Below are 20,083 nucleotides of genomic sequence, written 5' to 3' on the forward strand. Positions count from 1 at the left end.
TTCTTGATTCAAGTCAGAGTACTTCAGGAAGGATTCAGACCTAATAGAATAATACATGAAATGAAAGGAAGAAAATATAAGAGAATATTTGATTGGGACATTTCAGAATGGGCTTTCTTTTTCTTTTCTTTTTCTTAAAAAGGGGAACTTTTCTACCAGATGTATTTTTTTTTAGATACTGTCCTGAGATAACATACCTGGACGCCCAACCAAGTATTTTTATGCTTGAACAAACTCTTTGCTTTCATGAGTGAAATAAGTGAATATACAATCTGACCTTAGAGGACAACACAGATTCATACTGTTTCACTTATTATCAGTACTATTATTATTATGATTATTGTCATTATTATTATAAATATTCAAATTATTCTAGTTCGAATTTCTTCTCCAAAACTACAATGCCCCTTTAAAAAGGTGCAATGTGTAAGAATTTGCCAGCTGTTTGTTGTCATAATGCAAACAAGTAGGCGTCTGCCGTAAGTTAGTTAGCTCAGTTAGCTGTTTATCTAGTGGTCCAGACTTCGGACCACCACAGGAGTGTTGATGTTTACACTGTTAGGACAGAAACCTTGGACCAGGGTCAGCACGGTAAGTTAGATATAGATGGAGGATATATCTGCAACACAATACACTGACATCATGATGAAAAAAAGTTATTTCTTAACGTTCTGTTGATAACTTTTATGTGTTGTATGATTCAGAATTCTTACATATTGCACCTTTTAAAACTGAAGTTAATTATCTTTGTGGCATGATCTGGTAAATCAACAAATATTCTTTATGACCTACAAGGAGAGAGAAAGTTATTATATTGATAATGACATCACATCAGTTTTTTTTTCTCTGCTTTGACAAACTTTATTCAGACTTAAAATTACAAAATGTACACCACTTGGATTTGTCTCTTCACTGAATTTCATATTGCTCATCAAGGTCCAACTTAGAAAAAAGTATTTACATATTATACATACAGCAGCATATAAACACCAAAGAGACCAAAGAGATGCGTAATGTGCTCCAGTAGGTCCTTTAAGTGCAATTTAAAAACCCCTAAGACCGAGAATTATGCAGGAATATATTATATTTTAAGGATCTTTTTTTAAATAAATAAGGTCATTGCGGTAGAGTAACCTCAAGTGGGGACAAATCTCTCCTGCATATCCTACAGATAAACTGGGTTTGGGCTGCTGTTTATGAGTCCCAACACTGTAAAAAGCAGCTTGTTTATCGCATGACTGCAACTTGTGATAGTTTCATCTCATTTCGATGTTTTCAACAGGACTCACTCCGTCACATCACCATCAACAACAATTTACTGATAATAAATTATTATACACATGTGCTTTCATAAGAAAAGTTAGAATCCCTTAGATGTTTCTGTGTCAAATAAATAATTAAATAAAGCATTTGTGTTCTTTCCTTGGGAAGTGAGAACATGTCAAATGAAATGACTTTATAATGGAATTGACTCCATTACAAAAGCACACTCGGAAATGTCTATCCAACCTCACGGAGATTGGCTGAAATGTTAAAGCACAAAAGGGTGTGATGGGAAACCCCTCTCAGCAACAAAATTAACCGACAGAAAAATCTCATCGCAACTAAATACACAAGATGTGTGTGTAAGGCAGTGTTTCAGCCTACATACAGTGCATGATACCAAGAGGTGTCTTTGCGCCATCAGACGATTCAAGTACACTTAAAAGGTTCTTGTGTTTGACATTATGCTCAGGAAACACCTAATGAAAAGTAGAAATTGTAGCACAGCCGCATAAAACTCCAATTAGTGGGATAGTGCTGGTATGCCCTTTATAAATAAGGGCTCATACTGTGCATTTCTGTCAGTGCACCATCTGAATGAAAAGTCACAAACGGCTGACCTAAGACACGGTAAACATTAAAGGTAACCTTGTGCTCATGACCTTCCTGCATGAGTGAAGGTCCAATCTTGTAAACCAGCAAATACTTCATAAACAAAACCACAAATCACAAGCTGTATCCCAATACCATGCTATTGTAACCACAGTATGTAGTGCGTTCACACTGGAGGAGTGTAATAACAGAGTTGATGAATACTAATGTCCCACAGCGCAATGCACAAAGAAATGAAGGAGCTGCTAATAACAAATAGACAGCTGCAGGATCGTATCAGTTAACAGTAGAGGACACATCTTTGGAAAAGATCTTTGATTTCCATCCAGATAAAAAAAAATAGACTACAGCTCCCATGAGTCTTAGTCTCACACTTATAGAAGCTTTAGTTGTTGAAAACTTCTTTTATCTTTCTTGAAATGATTGTATTGTTCAGTTCAGTAGTAGATACTTCTTCAAGTTAATATGGACAGATTCCGGTGCAGTTTTTCAGCTAAATGATGAAAGAAGGAAAAGGTATATTGCAGGTGGAAACAAGATGAACAGACACCGACTCTAAACTGGAGATATTGTGAGCTGCCTTTTAGGTTTTTGCGGACAACGTTCAATTGGGACACAGCAGAAGATAGAGAACCACAGAAAATACTTCCATCACATACACAAGCTGAAACTGGTCGGCCACCAGAGGGCGACGTTAACCTGTGTGATCCAATCTAGGGAGCCGGTGGACGCTGATGTCTGAGCAGCAGCAGCAGTAGTAATGGTCTGTGGTCCCTCCTCATTATAGTTGGTGGTTGTGTCCCTCCACAGCTTGTGCAAACTTGTACAGTAAGCGGCGGCTGGCTTGTCCTCAGCTGCTTACACGCTGCTCCCGAGCGCTGAGGTTTCAGACTCCGAAGACTCCCTGTTAAAAGGACGGGAGAACAGCCAGGAGTCAGACACAGAGGACTTGGCTTGTCCACACAGGGTGAATAATGAACGCCAACAGCGGAGGGAAACAGTTATTCTTGAAGGTCATTTGAATTTAGCTCAGGTTAAATACAGGAGTCCTTCTGCACAACAATGTCGAACTATATTCAGCAGTGATGAAGTGTAATTAAGAACATTTACTCAATTACTGTACTTTTTTGATGTCCTTGTACTTTACTTGAGTCTCTCCATTTTCCGCTTAGTTTTAAATCCACTTAACGTCAAAATGGAGGCGTCAAATATTATTCTTTTTATTACACTCCTTTATTTAAAGACTTTAGTTAGTAGTTACTTTGCAGATTACATGCTGCATCAGAGCTGATGATGCTCTAGATGTATTATCCTAGTTGGACAGTGTGTGTGAGTTTGCTTGCAACTTTTATCTACTCGCCTCTCACCTACACATTGGAATAATAAAATACATGTGCAAAGCATTCTTTGTTTTTAGTCTTTAAAAGGAACGGAGCAGTCGTCTGTTGCTGCAGATTACTTTGGTTAATAATGCTCTTGATTCAACTCATAATATCTGGATAAAGTCGCTCCACAAGTCAGTTTTTGGAAACAAGCGGACTTGTATTTTTTTAGGATTGCATCTGAGAGCGTATCACTTTTTCAATATATGAATGTAACAGTATGTTACAAGGCCCTATTCACTGGGATTTACATGAGCCTTGGATTTACATAATTATCAGTGTTGGAATGAAAGCACATTTACTCAAGTACATTTTCTGCTACTTCACTCTACATTTTGATGCCAAATATTTTTTCACTTATTTGCTAACTTTAGTTACTAGTTAATTTGCAGATTGCATGCTGCAATTAATGCACATTTTTTAAATAAAACATTTTACGAGCGCAAGCTTCTGCATTATCATGCATTTCACTTTCCACTTACAGCAATTCCTGCAGCAGTTTTCGGTTGCCCTGCCTCCTATCCTCATCAATAGGGTAGGTCCTCAATATCAACAGTCCCACAATGATAAGAAACACGGGCACAGGAGAGACCAGCACCTTCAGTGTTAAACTGACTGCTTCTGGTTGTGAGCAGGACCCAGTTACATACCCAGCAAATCTGCAGAAAAATGCGGATAGAAGGAGAGAAAAGTTGAGCTGATGTGAGTACAGTCTGGCATGATTCTTAGACAAAGGATTATGGGATTGGGAGCTGTAATGTTGAGATAATCTCATATAGAGTGTTAGAGATCACGGCCATGCAGACATAAGTGAGTGCTGATAAATGTTTACAGATTTTTACAGGATTTACAAAAAATTAATTATTATAAAAAATGGATCAGTTAACTCACTTCATACTAAGAGTAGAGATACCCAGGGATACACCAGAAGCGAACTTGATGAAGAACACATAGTAGGAGTAGAACAGTGCTTCATGACCATGGATGTCCGGGTTATTAACTTTGAAGTCATCCACTACATCAGGGAGCATCGACCTGAAAGAACAAACACCACATTTAGCAAAAAACTCAACACACAATCATCAAGATTGTTTATGTGCATTCAGATCCAGGGATGTATCCTGTGGATTAACCCACCAAGGCAGGAGGAAAGCTGCCGCCACGCTCACACCTGCAGCCATGGAGACCAGGTAGGAAATGATCAGGTTGCTCTCGACAGAGATGATTAGGATCATGAAGGGTATTGCCCACTATAAAGAGAGACAGAGGGATGTGAATTATTTCATAATGATACATCCTCTTTGAATTAATGCCACAAGCAGGTTGTTTTTTTTTCCTTTCTTTTTTTTAAACTTACAGTCATGCCAAAGTAAACTGCAGTCTTCTTCCCATACCGAGTGAGAAACCATTGCCATAATGGGATGGTAAGAGTCCCAGAGAGCTGGAAGAAAATAGAGCAACAACTATTGGTATTGTAGTTTCATTAAATAAGATCATCCAAGCTCTTCTAACTTCTAACTGGGCTTGATCAATGTTCTGGAAAATGTGGGAACCAGAAGGAGGAGGTCAAGAAACAAGGCCACAGTATTCTTTGTGTTGACAACCTTTGACCTCTAAGGCCAAACTTGGTCAACCAGTGTTAAATGACCACACGGGAACAAGCCTGCCAACTCAGCAGCCTGAGAAGTGAACATCAACCTTGTGCAAGGACAGTGGAAAATATTCCCTTTCTTTCCCTCAACTCCCACCTCTCCAATTATGATACACTGTGCCCAAAAATGTTTCCACTCCTAATCAGAGAGAAAGGCATCAGAGCAGAAGGCTGTGAGGAGGATGGAGAGGAGGGTGCAGCCAATGGTGGCAGTGAAGGATGGCTAGGGCACAAAAGCTTCACTGTGTCTCCCCTCGATCTCCTGCTAACGCCATGCGAGTGTGTGACTGGGAGACAGGTTCCCAGGAGCCCGAACAACACCTCCTCTCACCCTGAAAATCTGCCCTTTCAGCCCCTGGTAGCATGCGTCCCCTCGCCTGAGTACAGGCTGAAAATCCCCCTACAAACTCTGGGACCTTACTCTGTGCCATACGGACAGCCAAACTGCTGCAGATTGCACTGATGTCCTCCAAATGTCACACTGATTAGCACTTTTATTAGGAGGCGAAGAGTCCTTCAGGGAAACTTAGAAAAACTCACCATGATGACCAGGAGAATATTCTGAAAGTCCTTCCTGTGGCCGAGCGCGTAGGTGATGAAAAGGGCAAAGTTTCCCTCCAGTAGCTGTAAATACAAAAAACAAAAAAAAGTTTCAACAGTTTTGGGATATACTCTTGATCTTGTTCGTTCAATATGCACACATTTTAAAACCGACAAGTTGTTTTCCTTTTGGAAACAGACTAGCCATTTCCCCTTGTTTCCAGTCTCTATGCTACGCAAACTCTACTCTGGCAGCATCTTCATATAATGGACGGATACTAAAGTTGCACTAATCCTCCCATTTAACAGACAGTGAACCATTTTTCAGAATATGTAATTGTTTCTTTAACTATGACTATGAAACAGATAATGAAACACAGTGTTACCATGAAGGCCAGGGAGGTGAAGAGGAAGCCGATAACCAGCTTGATGTACGGTCCGTGACTCATCACCAGCCACAGGCCCTGACGGAAGGTGAGGGGCATGGAGTTTTTCCGTTTGGTCTCTAGAATTCAACAGGGAGGAGAAGAGAACATAGATAAGACAGCTGGAGATCTTTGCTGTGAGGAATTTAAAGCATGACGACAATGATGAGAAACTATGATTGATTATATTTAGTGTCTGCCACAATGATGCCAATGCATTCTAGCATTTTTGGTGGAGGCCAAATGTTTCCCCCAAGGGCAACTGATACGGACTGATACAAGCAGTATATCATACAAGCTGTGTATCAGTGGACAAGTCTCAAGTCTTGGCTATGAAATGATTTTGTCTACTTTCCATGTGGTCCTAGAGATCTCTGTATCGGAAGTCCTATTACTTCTATTTCCTAACTTCACACAACCTAACTGAGTAGCAGATCTGCACAACGTGCAAAATATTAGTGTGATTCAGCCAACTAGATGCCTGTGCTGTTTGGACGAGTAACTTCACATGGCTCTTGCTTGGGTTGGATGCAACACAAGTTATAGCTAGCAACATGGTGGATAAGGAGCTTGCACCAAACAACTACATTTCATGTAGTGTTGTGTTTTGTTGATGCAAATGGAGAAATTCATAGGCTATTTCAAGTGTGGCCATAGCCAACAGGGCCTTTAAAAGCTGAGAAAGATCGCAATTTAGATCTTGGATTGTGACTGCGTTTAAATATATTGTGATATTCATTGCTGGCCCTATCTCCCACCCCTAACCGTCTGAGTTTCATGTCTCCAGTTCACAGCTCTGCTATGATTTCCACCTTCTTTCCCACTCCTTTTGTTATTTCATGGATTCATACCTTTTTGCTCCTTCACACCTAAAACCAAGACTATGGCACAGAGGACGTAGATGATGCAGATGACCCCTGACGCAATCAGGTAAGCTTGTTTCTGAGGACAGAACAGACAGCATTTGGTTAAACACTCATGTAAAGGCAGAAGCAAATAGCTGTAAATACTGTCTGATATTACTCAAAGGACTCACCGTCTCATCCAGCGTAACATCACTGGGCACATCGCTTTTATTCAAGTTCGTGCTGTCAATGACATCAGTCTCATTGGGACAATTTGAGGCGCCTCCTACTATCTGTCCCTGGATTGCAGTGCCCAGAACAGTGCCCAGCACCTCCACCATCATACCTGAGAGCAGCACAGAAATGGATCAACAGTGCATAAACAACAACAGCAACACACATAAAACAATCTGATCACACCAGAGCACTGACGTACGATAGGCAGTGGCAGAGTCCCTCTCTTTCTGGTCTTTGCTGATGAACATGGTGAGGGCTGAATATGGCACATGGAAGCACTGCAAATGTACACAAACACACAGTTAGGCACAGCGGGCACAAGAGAAACAAAGTACAGTGAGGACTGTCTGTCTGTATGACACACTAACCGTCTGCATCGACTGGAAGAGGCAGTAAAAGATGAGGTACCAGTAGATCTTCCCTTGTTCAAAAGGAGGAACATACCAGATCAGGAAGTAGGTCATTACGGCAAATGGAGTAGAGAAAAGGATCCTGTGAAGGAAAGGTAGGTAGAGGATTGTTAGGAAAGAGTATCATGAAAGTACATTTTAAAACGTTTCAAAGGGGAAATGAGTTTGATATTTCCTCTACGTTGGCATTCTGTGCCGTTTGGCACGAGACATAAAGTGAGCCCAGCCTGCTGTTTCCTGCTGCTCAAGAGACTGTTTAATCAATTCTGCCAACTGTTACTGTACCTTTATCCCCCTTTTCATTTTTCCTCCCTTGCAGTCTTTTCAACTCTCTCATGCCGCTTTGTGAATAATCCCCCTAATCCAGCCTTGTTAGAGCTCGCGTGTGGAGAAAGGGCTCAGTCTGGGCTGTATGGGGAGACGAGAGCGGGCTGGCTCAACGGCGATGCCACCCTGGCCCACCTCGCTCTCACTCTTCCTCAGCTTTGTCTGTCCTCCAGCTGACCTCAGTCAGAGAAGCTGGTGCCACTTCAGAAACTTTTGTTCAAAGAAACAGATTAACAGTACAGCTAAAACTTTTTCTTCTACAAAAGGGCCTGCAGTTAGAGCTCATATTATTGCTGTGGGGCAGTGAGGGGAAACACTACAAGAGATATTTGTGCCAAAAGGAAACCATGTGTGTCTTGTTAACAGACACACGTCAAGTCAAGTATTAATTTTCTCGATTAACAGGAACTCATTAGCAACTATCTTCATTTTTGCTGCTTATGTAATAGTAAACCTTGGCCACTTGGAACATGCAAATGTTTTTCACCATTTTCTGACATTTTATAGACCCATCATCATCACGAAAATTATAAAAATAGCCTTTGGTTGCATCTTAAAAGTCGAGAGCTATCGTGCAAGAGAGACAGTGCCGCCAGGCTCTGAGGGCAGTATCACTGAACACTGAAAGATGTTTCCTTAATGAACAAGACACTTCTGCAGACCCACATGGTCTCCTCGTCTGGGCACACGTGGGAAATGATAGAGAAAGCACCTCCTGTTTTATCTCCAATGTCTGAGTGAATTAGGTTAATGAGAGCCATTTCATATGGAAATGGAGGCCTGGCTGCGACTGTTGCCCATTCACATGGCTTACTTGAACACAAGCCAAAGACCCTCTATGTGCCACATTTGCCAGTTTGCTCAATTCCAAATTGCATGTCAAAAAGCTGTGTTTCAAGTAAAACATATTTTCAAGGCAAAATGTCTCATTCGAGTCTCTTGTCTCAATGTCTTTATGTAAAACACTCTCAGCTGAAATTGGAGAAGTGAGGACATAAAAAGACAGCTGTGGCTTTTTGTCTAACGGTTGGTTGTTTCGAAAAGCTGCACAGGCCACCGAGGATCATGTACATGTTACTGTTTTAACAATGGCCTCAATTATTTCAACCACACTTGTCTCTTGACCCAAGGTAACCTTGCTCTGTTACTGCCAAACCCCTTCCCTAAACAGTCAGTGGGAAATCTCTCTCACACACACACGCGGACACTCCCCCATTGGTTTGAAGCTGATGGTGTGTTGTAGGTTGGACCAATCACAGCAGAAGCTGGTGAATTCACCCCCACCTCCTGTGCTGCTCGTGCACAGCCAGCATTTCTGACTCAAATACCCACGATGCTCAAGATATCACATGTGATACAAATGCCCGTAAAATATTTAGATCTGTTCCGGCACAAATCATAGCCTAAGGCTAAGGCATTTCTGAAGTGGGGATTCACATCCAGCGGACACATTTCACACTCTCCTCTCCTGCTCATGTACACACATGTAAAACAGCGCCCAGTTTCAACCTCCGAGCAGGAACAAGGTCATTTTTATACAGAAACTGACTTCCTCCATGAGCTCAACTGTCAGCATCACATGGCCATTACTGTCTTTTATTATATTAAAAATACAGATGTAGTCTGATCGGGGTTGCAGGGAGCTGAATCCAATCCCAGCATGCTTTTGGCACGAGGAAGGGGAATCCCCTGACCAACAGCCAGTGAGGCTAACACATTAATATGTACATAGGACTGACGATACTGTGCTGTATTGCTTGAAACAAGTTATCAGATCTTTTTAGACAAATCAAGGAATTTTGCTCTAATGTGTGTAGTTTGTTTTCCAAGTATTTAATTCCTCAGATTAGCTAGAAGCAAACATTTCCATCTTACTCTACTAAGATGTACCACGTGTTAAATATGAATTGTTCTTTTTACCAATTAATTGTTTAATGGTATATATACTAGGGAACAACTAAGATGTTTTTTTTTTAATTATTAGTGAGCAGAGAGACCAGTACTTGGAACAAATATACATTTGCTGTAAAATCAAAACTATTGTGAGAATGTCAGAATGTCTCTGCTTTCAAGTCCACTTCCGGTGATCAGTGCCTCACCACAGAAAAAAGGAAAAGGACGAGGAAATTACACACACCATGCAGCGACCGAAAACTGTAAAGTTGGGGAGAAGTTAATTAACTTTGTATAAAATTTCTGGTCTCCTGATTTATAGTCCTGTGTGCGGCACACAACCTCTAACAAGTGTTTTATTCAGAACACAATGGCAAGTCTATTCAAAAAGTGAAAAACATGTGTCTTAACTTAAACGGCTGGTTGATTCTACAAAACAACTGCATCTAGAAAGAAGCCTCAGCTGCTGTTTGAGTGTTGGAAATATTACACTTGTGGCTTTAGTATGTGTCAGAGGGATTCAGAAAATAATGGTGTTACGGACTATATTCTCATAATTTAAACCACATTTGTCCTCGGAAGTCACTTCAACCCCGCAGCCATGGTTACTGCTGGGGTCTCATGAGCTGTTTTTTTGTTGTACATTTCACACTCATTTCCAGCATTTCCTTTTCATCGCTTAATATCCTGTTTCCATTATGAACCTGTCCTGAAACATTGCACTGCTGTGAGATTCACAAACCTACCAGGGCATCATGCGGCCAATTCCGGTCCATCTACTCCGGCTCACCAGGAAACCCACAGTTGGATCTGTGATGGCGTCCCATGCCCGGCCCACGAATAGGATGATGGAGGCATGGGAAGGGTCCAGCTACAGGAGAGAAAATGGAAAAAGAGCGAGACGTGAAACCACAACAAAGAGGACACTAAACACTACCTCATATGGCTGCGCTGCTTTGGAATGATTCAACAGAGCCATGACACCAGTGAGAATATGACACAACAGCAGTGAGATACACAGCTGTGCCATTTTTGTCTGAGGACAATGTAGCATTCAAAGCCACTCTAATGATCTCATCTCTTGAGCTTGAATGGTCTGTGTACAGTGGAAACATCTAACTCGCTAATTGAGTAACAAAACAAAGCAGCAGGACACCAGGTTAATGCGCTTGACCGGCTACTGCTGGAGACTGTTAAACTGATCCAAGGCTCAGAAGAATGAACACAAGAAGCTAATCAGTATCTGCAACTACAGGGAAAAATGCAAAAAGAAGGAAAGCACAGAATAAACTTAAGGATATATGAATTTAAGACATTTAAGTGGCCACTCCAGTTAAACAAAATGTCTGTCTTATGTGTCTCCTGTCAATCACCTGAGCCACATCCAGCAGGTAGATCTGGAGGAAGAAGCCCAAGGCGCTGCCCGTGATCTGGTAGGGAGCCCCGCCGATGGCATAGCAGAGTTTGCTCCACACAGACAGGCGATTTCTCTGGGCCCGTGGCTGGAAGACAAGCAGAGGGGGTGGGGGGAACAGGAGGCAGAGGAGATATGTAATGGAGTTAGTTTGTGCATCTGACTGTAAACACTGAAATGCTTGTAATCCCAGAGGAGCTCTAAATGACAGTTAAGTGGTGTGACCATTATCTACAGCTCTCATCTGTTGTCTGGAGTTTTTTTCAGTCCCTGTTTTCAGCTACAAATTCCCTCATCCATCCCTCTGTCGAAGCATCTCGCTGTGTTAAACAACCTGTTACCATGAGGCACTGACATTGTTTAACTTCCCTCACCCCACTGCTCACAACGTCAGATTAGAGACAAATCCCCACTGGCGATGCCGCCCGAGCCTATACGCCGTAGTCAAACAGTGATGTGAAAGTATGAGGTTACTGTAGTTCACACACACACACACACCACATCATTAAGACTCCAGCGCTGCTATTGGCTCCAGCAATAGGATGTTGGAGGTAGTGTGACGTTTTATGCTGAGTGGCCAACAGTCAGCAGACAGTCTAGAGTTGTATCACATCCAGTAGGCAGAGCCAATCACCTGTTACGGGCTGATGATGTCAGCAAGGGGGTATCTAGACCCTGATTCACATCCGCCACGGACACAAAAGCAGCAACACCTCATGTTGTGAGCAAACTGCTGCCTCCTCACAAACCTTCAGCACACCACGTCCACACTGAGATAATAATATTGGGAAACTAAAAATAAAATCAAGGCTTAATGAGGGAATACAGCCTGTAGGCGACCTCGGTTAGCTGGTGAGGATCATCTTGTACAACACAGGAATAGGCGGACAGCTTCAGCGGGCAAAAACACGGAAAGATATTAGACTAAAGGAAAAAAACTGAACGCACCTTTCAGAAGTTATGTGAAATGATTTCTATTTGAGTAGAAGAGCTGCTTGGGGGTGCAAATTCAGCAAAGAGTAATCGAACTATTCTTCTTCTCTAAAGATGCATTTGAGGTGCGTTTTAATCCAAAGCATCTTAGACTGCAGATGTTCTAACCAGTGTGTGAGGCTGAAATGTCCTGTGATCTGATACAGTTGATAAAAGAGTGATCGGAGAGAAAACATGATGTTGGAGGCATTTTAGGCTGTAGATGGATAGATGGACATTTTTCATAGAAAACCTCACTAGGGTGTTACCTGGAGGCTTTAGAGTCGAACAGCCGCCAGTTTGAGTCCTTCAAGGCTTTCAGACCTGTTTAATACACAGATAAGTCTCTGTGTAGACGCTCCAAGAGGCTGGCTGACATGTGTTTTAATATCATAATAAATGTCACTGCTGATTATTTAATTTTAGACTCCAAACGAATCTTCAATCGTGCAGCACGCAGTTCAACTCTACGTTACCACGTCACCGTTCTGCACAGCACATCTGTCATCACACACACACACACAGGCTGCTATGCTGCATTTGACGTCTGAATGAAATTGTTTTAATTTTTTTCTCCAAAATGTCATGTTTGAATGGGAGGTGGTCCCTTTAAAACCGGTGTGTCAGGCTCAGGAGCAAGAGCAGCTGCCCGAGGACGGACGGAAAAAACCGGGCGAGATTCATGTGCCGGGGACAAATGAGGCGTGCGGAAAAGAAGCGTTTCCTAACGTTTCCTTTCAATTTCGGCGCCTTTTCACGCCCCTGAACACACAGGGGCGACGCTGACCGAAACACCCACCGCTTTTACAACCCCGAATAAATCAAATACAGCATCGAGCTCTCACCTTTGCCGTCTTGTCTTCTGTATTTAAAGGTTTGACTGCCAATAAAGCCGCCGGGCACTGCTCCGCGCCCTCTCCTCGTGCCATTGTGCTGTCAAGACTATGGAACAATTAATCACTTTCCCTTTATATGTCGTAATATCTGTCGGCGTCGGGTGAAAAAGAACCGCTTCACAGCTTCATAGTGTCCCTCTCCTCGGCGTCTTGACCGTTTTCTGAGGCTGAGGCGAGTCTCTCGTGCTCTGCTCACCGGCTCATTCAATCTACTACGCCGTCTACGTCACTTAGCGCTGATGACGAGACCATCGCATGTTCAGCTGCGGATGCTTCAGGCGCCGGAGGAAACCGAGGTGACCTCCACGAGGAGATCGAATATCACGTTTTGAGCCGAACATTGCGTCATTTGTCGATGAGAATGCACTCAATTTACGGTTGGAAAGAGTGTCTGCTATATGTAGCTAATATAATTGTATTGTGTTTTAATTTATATATCAGTTCATCTGGAAAGAAAAGTGTCACTCAAAGTTTATTTAGTACAACCTCACTCCACCCATCTCTTGGCTAATTCAATGACATGTAATAGAATAGGGTGTAAGCTAGAATACAAGTAAAGTGTGTGTGTGTGTGTGGGGGGAGACTCTAAAATGGGTCTTTAAACGCACCAGCTACCACAAAAGCAACGTCAGCTGACACTCTTGTTCCGTTCTTTCTGACCGCTTGGCATGATTGTGTTTTGGCACGTGATATACGCAATATGAATAATATATTGTTGTGCAAGTGCAAGAATGATTATTTTCTCATAAGCTTCACTGGGCGACTATGCAGCAGCAAGCATGATTTATCTTCAGTATATAACTTCCAACCTGTGGATCTACTTCAGTTAATCAGTGTCACAATATTTAGAGCCAGAGTGGGTGTCTGTAGATTCAAGATTGTCCCCCATTTCCTATAGCACATGCGCAATATCATAACCCACAATAATCAAATATTTAATATTAATCTATTATCCACTAGCCAAGGGAATAACATGTGTCAAAATACTGGAATGAGCATAGAAGAGAGATTGCACAACCTGTTGTTAACACCAGCTACAAAATAAATTTTAAAAATCCACTGTTTAAGATAAAGAAATTCAGTTGCTGAAGCTCAATACTCAGAAGCAGTGGGGAAAAGGTGATTGCAAAATGAAAAAAGATAAAGCAAGGAAGATAAAATAGCCACAAATAAGATAGAAATGCATTTAAAACTAATAATGTATACTATATATCTCTTTCACATACTCAGACATGATTGCTAATTGTACCCACAATCGTAATGCACTTGTGGTGTGTAGTATTATGTTAAATGTATATACATATGATTGCAATGAGACTTTGATTACACAGGATAGAAGCGTGAACTGTGCGATCATTTCACACTGTGTACATGTAAGCAGAAATAATATACATTCATATGATATTTGAAAACATATAGAAAACTTGACATATGTATAAAACACATAATGATAGATTTACTTTATATAAACAATAATTACATTGCGACATTTGGAAGAATGTGTTATAATGTGTATGTAATGTAATATGTGCATATAGAGTATCAGTCAAAAGTGTGGACACAACTCATTCAGTGTTTTTTCTTTATTTTCATTGTTTTCTATATGGTAGATTAATATTGAAGACATCAAAACTATGAAGGAACACATGGAATTATGTAGTGGACAAAACAGTGTTAAACAAACCAGGATGTTTTATATTTTATATTCTTTAAAGTAGCCACTTTTCACTTTGATGACAGCTTTGCACACTAATGGCATTCTCTCGATCAGATACATGAGGTAGTCACCTGGAAGATTTCCCAACAGTCCTGAAGGAGTTCCCAGAGGTGCTGAGCATCTGTTGGTTGCTTTGCCTTCACTCTGCAGTCAGGCTCATCCCAAACCATCTCAGCTGGGTTTAGGTTGGGTGACTGTGGAGGCCAGGTCATCTGACGCAGCACTCCGTCGCCCTCCTTCTTGGTAAAATAACCCTTACACAGAATTGAGGTGAGTTTGGGGTCACTGTCCATGTTAAAAAAACAAATGATGGTCCCACTAAACACATACCAGATCGGATGGCGTGCCGCTGTTGAATGCTGTGGTAGCCATGCTGGTTAAGTGTCCTTTGAATTTGGAATAAAACTCACAAAAAGTGTCACCAGCAAAGCACCCCCACACCGTCACATCTCTTTCTCCATGCTCCACATTGGGAACCACAAGTGAGGAAACCATCAGCTCACATATTCTGCATCTCACAAAAACACAGTGGTCAGAACCAACATTCTGAAATTTGGACTCAAAGCAGACCAAAGTAGTCATTCTGGTCTAACGTCAATTCCTCGTGTTGCTTGGCCCAAGCAATTCTCTTCTTCTTGTTGTTCTTCCTCAATAGTGGCTTCTTTGCAGCAGTTCGACCGCGCCGTCTCCTCTGAGTCTGCTACTTGAACTCTGTGAAGCATCTGAGCTCTTATCTGAGGTGCTTGTGGTTTCTGAGTCTGGTAACTCTACTGAATTTATCTTCTGCAGCAGAGGTCATTCTTGGTCTTCCCCTTCCTGGGGCAGCTCTCGTGAGAGCCAGTGATGGTTTGAACTGCTGCACTTGAGGATACATTCAGGGTTCAGTGTATAAAAATGGAAACTTTAAGGATAGACTGACCTTATGTGTTAAAGTAATGATGGACTGTTGTTTCTCTTAATTTAGCTGAGTGGTTCCTACCATAATATGGATTAGAACAGTCGTTGAATAGGGCTATAGAATTGTGTACCCCACCTCTGCACAACACAAGTGATGGTTTCAAACACATTAAGAAGGCAAGAAATTCCACAAATTAACTCTTGACAAGACAAGCCTGTTAACTGGCCAGGTGACTATCTCATGAATCTGACTGTGTCATCAAAGCAAAGGTGGCTATTTAGAAAAATATTAAATATAAATCACATTCCGGTTTTTAGCTTATGAAATAATTCCATATGTGTTCTTTCATAGTTCCGATATCTTCAGCATTAATCTACAACATAGAAAGACTGTGTGTCCAGACATTTGACTGGCACTGCATATAATTAATGTGATATGCATGATCATATGATACACTATAGTATGTAAAAAAGGTGTAAATATGAATGAATGATGCAACCTGGGTGAGAACTTACTATGAGAACACTCTTCCTCTTTGGTTTCATGATCTTCCCTCCTGATGCTGTTGCCCAGCAGTGAAAAAGAAGGTCTGTTCGCTTTGAGAGCAACGTTGCAATGTCCTTCGCGTGAAAGGGAGCTGAAAGAAGTCATCAGTAAAACTATATAAAGACTGGATCATATGGTGACAAACTCCCGTCCTGCTAATATGATATCAGTGAATCCTATTTTTAGTCTGTGTGTGACGGGGGACTTCCTTTTTTAATTTTCTTTTTTCACTTTCACTCAGAAAATGCTCAGAAAGCTCACAGGTCACATTACAGCATTTTATGCACGAACAGTAAAGCAATGTTTCTCCTTTCCAATACAAGAAGCTTGTTGTGGGCATTTCTCATTTCCCTCAGTGACTCAGACTATTTGCCTTTTTATTTGTTTATGGCCTCCTTTCTAAATAGGGATTGTTTGATACTCTAATTCATATATCTAAAAATATCAAACTCCAGAGAGAGAGAACGAGAAGCAGCTGAATGGAAATGTGCCCTTCCTCCTTGCCTCACCTTTTTTTTTTTCTTAATCTGAGGTCTCTTTTTGACCTCTGTTTGACCACGCTTATCAGATGTTGACAATACAATGCCACCTCTTGGCTGAGGCGCTGCACTGCTTCTTCAGGGAACACACACTTCACTAACCAGACACATGTTGCCACGTCCCCTTGTTTCCACTCACCTTTGTAAAACTCGAGTGTGGGAAGGAAACACTTTGAGGACACGCGTCTGATGAAACAGAGAGCGGATCTGACTAATTCAAAAGGTCTCTCTGTAAAAAAAAAAGTCTGAAGGGTAATCCAGAAGGGTCTGAAGGGTAATCCAGAAATTGTGTGAGTATTATAAAAAAATAAAAGTCGTCTTCTAAACTACAGTAAGTCGCTGTGTTGGAAGACATTTCAGGTTTATTAATATCACTCTCGGGTTTTCCCCCCATTGTATATTGACCCAGCTGTATTGAAACCAGATGGTTGGCTTAATGGGGCCAAGTACAGTGCTAAGAGGAACTTAGTGGGTCTTATGACATACCATAACCTGAAACATCTTAATCCTACTCACTTGTTTTACAGCCGACCTTTTCACTTTATGTAAATGGAAAACTATGAGTGCAAACGTTCTGAAGGTAGCTTTTGTTTTGAAAGAAAATGTAGTGTGGTTACGCATTTACAGGAAAACTTAACATCCTTACAATTGATAGATTTTTGACTTTTATAACCTCTGATGTAACGGACATGAAGTGTATAATGTGCTCCTTGTTTTCACACATACAGTTCCATTTCACATCCTAATGTTTACAGCAGGTTTTGTGTAAGTTCAGCATGACCTCTACCCTAACCCATTTTAAAATACCCTGTTTCATGTAAGCATACAGGAAGCCTGACATACTCATCTGAATCAGCTTGTACTTTACCTAGACCAACTACACCATGTAATGTGAGTCAGCAACATTCTCCTCTGTATTAACCTCTGCGAAAACTGTGTTCTTGGCTCATTCTCCTAGAGACAAGTCCATGTTTTAATCACATCACACACATGACACAAAAAAACTTTAAATGTTGAATGGGAAATCTTTTAGAAAACCAAAGGAGAAAAACACCAGGTTTTGTTGAAATGACCACTTTATTTCTTTTCCTCTTTCTCTTGGGATATTTGGAATGTGTCAAATGGAAAACAACAACAGTGCATTTTTGTTTTTTTGCAACATTTTCAACTTTAATGATATTCACAGAAAATGTAAAAAAAAAAAAAAAAAAAAAAAAAAAAAAAAGGATAGTTTATGGATCAATATTTGAATATTATCACGGAAATGTAGTGTTTGTTTCTTCACTTCAGACTTTCTTGGCAAGAGTTTTACAACATTTACGCAAAGCAGACAGATACACCCACAAGCTCAAATGCAAACATGCAAATGCACAGTGCAATATAATGCAAATACCAGTCCTACAATGTACAAACACTGAAGGAGAGATAAAGTTTTGTCAGTGTGTCCCTAAACATGAGCCGCAACATGTGCAAATTGTACACAAAGTCAAAGTACTCAGCATGCGGCGTGTCAACAGAAATATAATACACTGTATACATATTATATTGTTGAGTTAGTATCCCTACAACATTAACGTGAGCTCAACATTCGTGTGTTAAAGCGGGTTTGTTGGGAAGTTTAATTTGCAGTTCTATGTCTTAGCCAGGATGTGATGTATATTTTAAAAGGTCGGGGGTTGTACTTTCACATCTGCGAACACTTTTACATTTTGATCAGAGCCTGAGCATCCAAACAGAGAGAACAAAACTCTTCCTGAGCCAGATGAAATCTGTGGCAGAGGATCCTGCTGCGAGCTCATGCAAACACTGAATACTTTGAGCATTACTGAGGCACAGGTCATGTTTTATAACATCATCACCATGAGCATTTACATTAACATATTCTATGTAAATTCTTAGTTTTCAGTGGACCATCAGAGGTGGAATTAAAACTATAATAATAACTTCTAAAAGGTCAAATCACAAAACAGAAATACTTAAGTAAAGTAGCACATTACCGTACTTGAGTAAATCTACAGATCTTGAGTAACTATACAACTATTTTCCACCACTACAGGGTGAAGAAAGTGTGAACTGTAATCTTTCAGTAACCTTTCAAGTCAAAATTTTCACCATGGCGCCATCTACTGGACACAAATGTGACACCACAAATCCCTAGCTTCAAGGCATGGAAATGTTGAATATGGTTAAAGCCTGGAGTAATCAAACCAAAGTTATGCTCCCTCCTAATGTTGCTATTCAATATCATAAAAAGAAGAAAAGTCCAATACCAGAATTTATTATCATTTTTGATCCTGTTAATTATCTTGCAACCAGCTCTGGCAGGTTTGATTTCCTTTATTTCACTAGAATTAAACTGTGATTCATCTGCAGCGATCATCTGTGTCAGTGCAGCTTTCCTGTGAATCCTGGTCTCACACTGTACGACACAATAAAACAATTCAAACACATAGTGGCAACAGTCTGCATGTTCTCAATCAACCTAATTTGTTCCCTTGTTGTCAGACTGACGTCACTGTCATCATTACTGGTCCTCTCAGAGTAATGGAGGGATACCTAAATCTGCATTTCTATGAACTATTGTGTCAAAACTGGTGTTTTGTTTCTGTGAGTCTTTGTGTAATCCTTAAGAATCATATTTTCTTCTATAATACACCTTCTATTAGACCAGTTGAAGGAAAGCCCTATTCAACTATTTTCAGAAAAAACTGAAATGCAGAGCGGTCAGACTATTACATTCCCTACATCTCACATGTAAAGCTCAGATTTCAAATATATTAAAAAATACACTTCTTTCTTTCTTTCTTTCTTTCTTTCTTTCTTTCTTTCTTTCTTTCTTTCTTTCTTTTTTAGTATGTTTGTTCCACAATAGGTCTTATTTGAGGTTTTAATCCTATTCACCATATTTTGTTTAGTTAAAATGTATAGAGTTTCACAGTCTATTTCTTTAATACACTATGTAGTTTTTGGAAAAGTAATTCAGACTCAGAAATGAAAAATATTTACCATACTAATAAAGTAGTAATACACATTCAGAAATATTCATTTATTCCTATCTGTACTCTGAATCTGTATCTTTTTTTCTTTTACAGAGGTATTTGTTCATGTATCATTCATAGCCTGATTTCTGTAACATATTGTTCCTAAAATCACAAATGCAGTCAGACGCCCTTTGAAACCTTTGCCAAACCTTTTGACAAAACAGTAATATCACACCTGGCTTTATCCGATGTTCTATAGCTTTTCCGCAAATCCAATGTGAATGACTATATTCTCAACTAGATGCTTCAATTTCATGTTTTAACATCAGATTTCTGAAAACTTGTGCAAAAAATGTGTCCTAAGATAAGCACTATGCTGAGGAAGTTTCACCTGTTAGTTAAACATTTGACCTGGTATTCCCCTGCACTGTCAGTTATTTACACACTGCAGACAGCAGGTGGCAGCCTGACTCAGTGTGTGCTGCAGTGAAGCAGTGGCTGCAGCCATGAACCACTCCAGGGATGTGGCTTTTTT

General features: G+C 40.6%; 1 protein-coding gene across 1 annotated transcript; it reads right to left on the bottom strand.

Annotated features, from left to right (window-relative positions):
• Positions 1–835: 835 nt before the first annotated feature.
• On the bottom strand, positions 836–13,133 carry LOC119004746 (sodium-dependent lysophosphatidylcholine symporter 1-B-like). The gene is made up of 14 exons (XM_037071934.1): positions 12,817–13,133; positions 10,959–11,087; positions 10,332–10,456; positions 7,324–7,447; positions 7,155–7,233; positions 6,910–7,064; positions 6,725–6,815; positions 5,835–5,953; positions 5,449–5,532; positions 4,615–4,698; positions 4,395–4,507; positions 4,149–4,292; positions 3,740–3,916; positions 836–2,779 (listed from the first exon to the last, which is right to left on the bottom strand). The coding sequence occupies exons 1-14, from the start codon at positions 12,898–12,900 to the stop codon at positions 2,734–2,736; spliced, it is 1,554 nt and encodes a 517-aa protein (XP_036927829.1). The 5' UTR covers positions 12,901–13,133; the 3' UTR covers positions 836–2,733.
• Positions 13,134–20,083: the final 6,950 nt, after the last annotated feature.

Source organism: Acanthopagrus latus, chromosome 16 (genome assembly GCF_904848185.1).
Source record: "Acanthopagrus latus isolate v.2019 chromosome 16, fAcaLat1.1, whole genome shotgun sequence".
In the NCBI taxonomy this organism is placed as follows: Eukaryota; Metazoa; Chordata; class Actinopteri; order Spariformes; family Sparidae; genus Acanthopagrus; species Acanthopagrus latus.

What these genes read in the sequence shown, in the direction of transcription:
- LOC119004746 (XM_037071934.1), bottom strand. Translation starts at nt 12,900, where the DNA reads ATGGCACGAGGAGAGGGCGCGGAGCAGTGCCCGGCGGCTTTATTGGCA. An exon ending in CAGAAGACAAGACGGCAAAG is followed by an intron (nt 11,088 to 12,816) that starts GTGAGAGCTCGA and finishes CTTGTCTTCCAG; the next exon opens with CCACGGGCCCAGAGAAATCG. An exon ending in TCACCTCCCTGGCCTTCATG is followed by an intron (nt 5,533 to 5,834) that starts GTAACACTGTGT and finishes TTGTATTTACAG; the next exon opens with CTACTGGAGGGAAACTTTGC.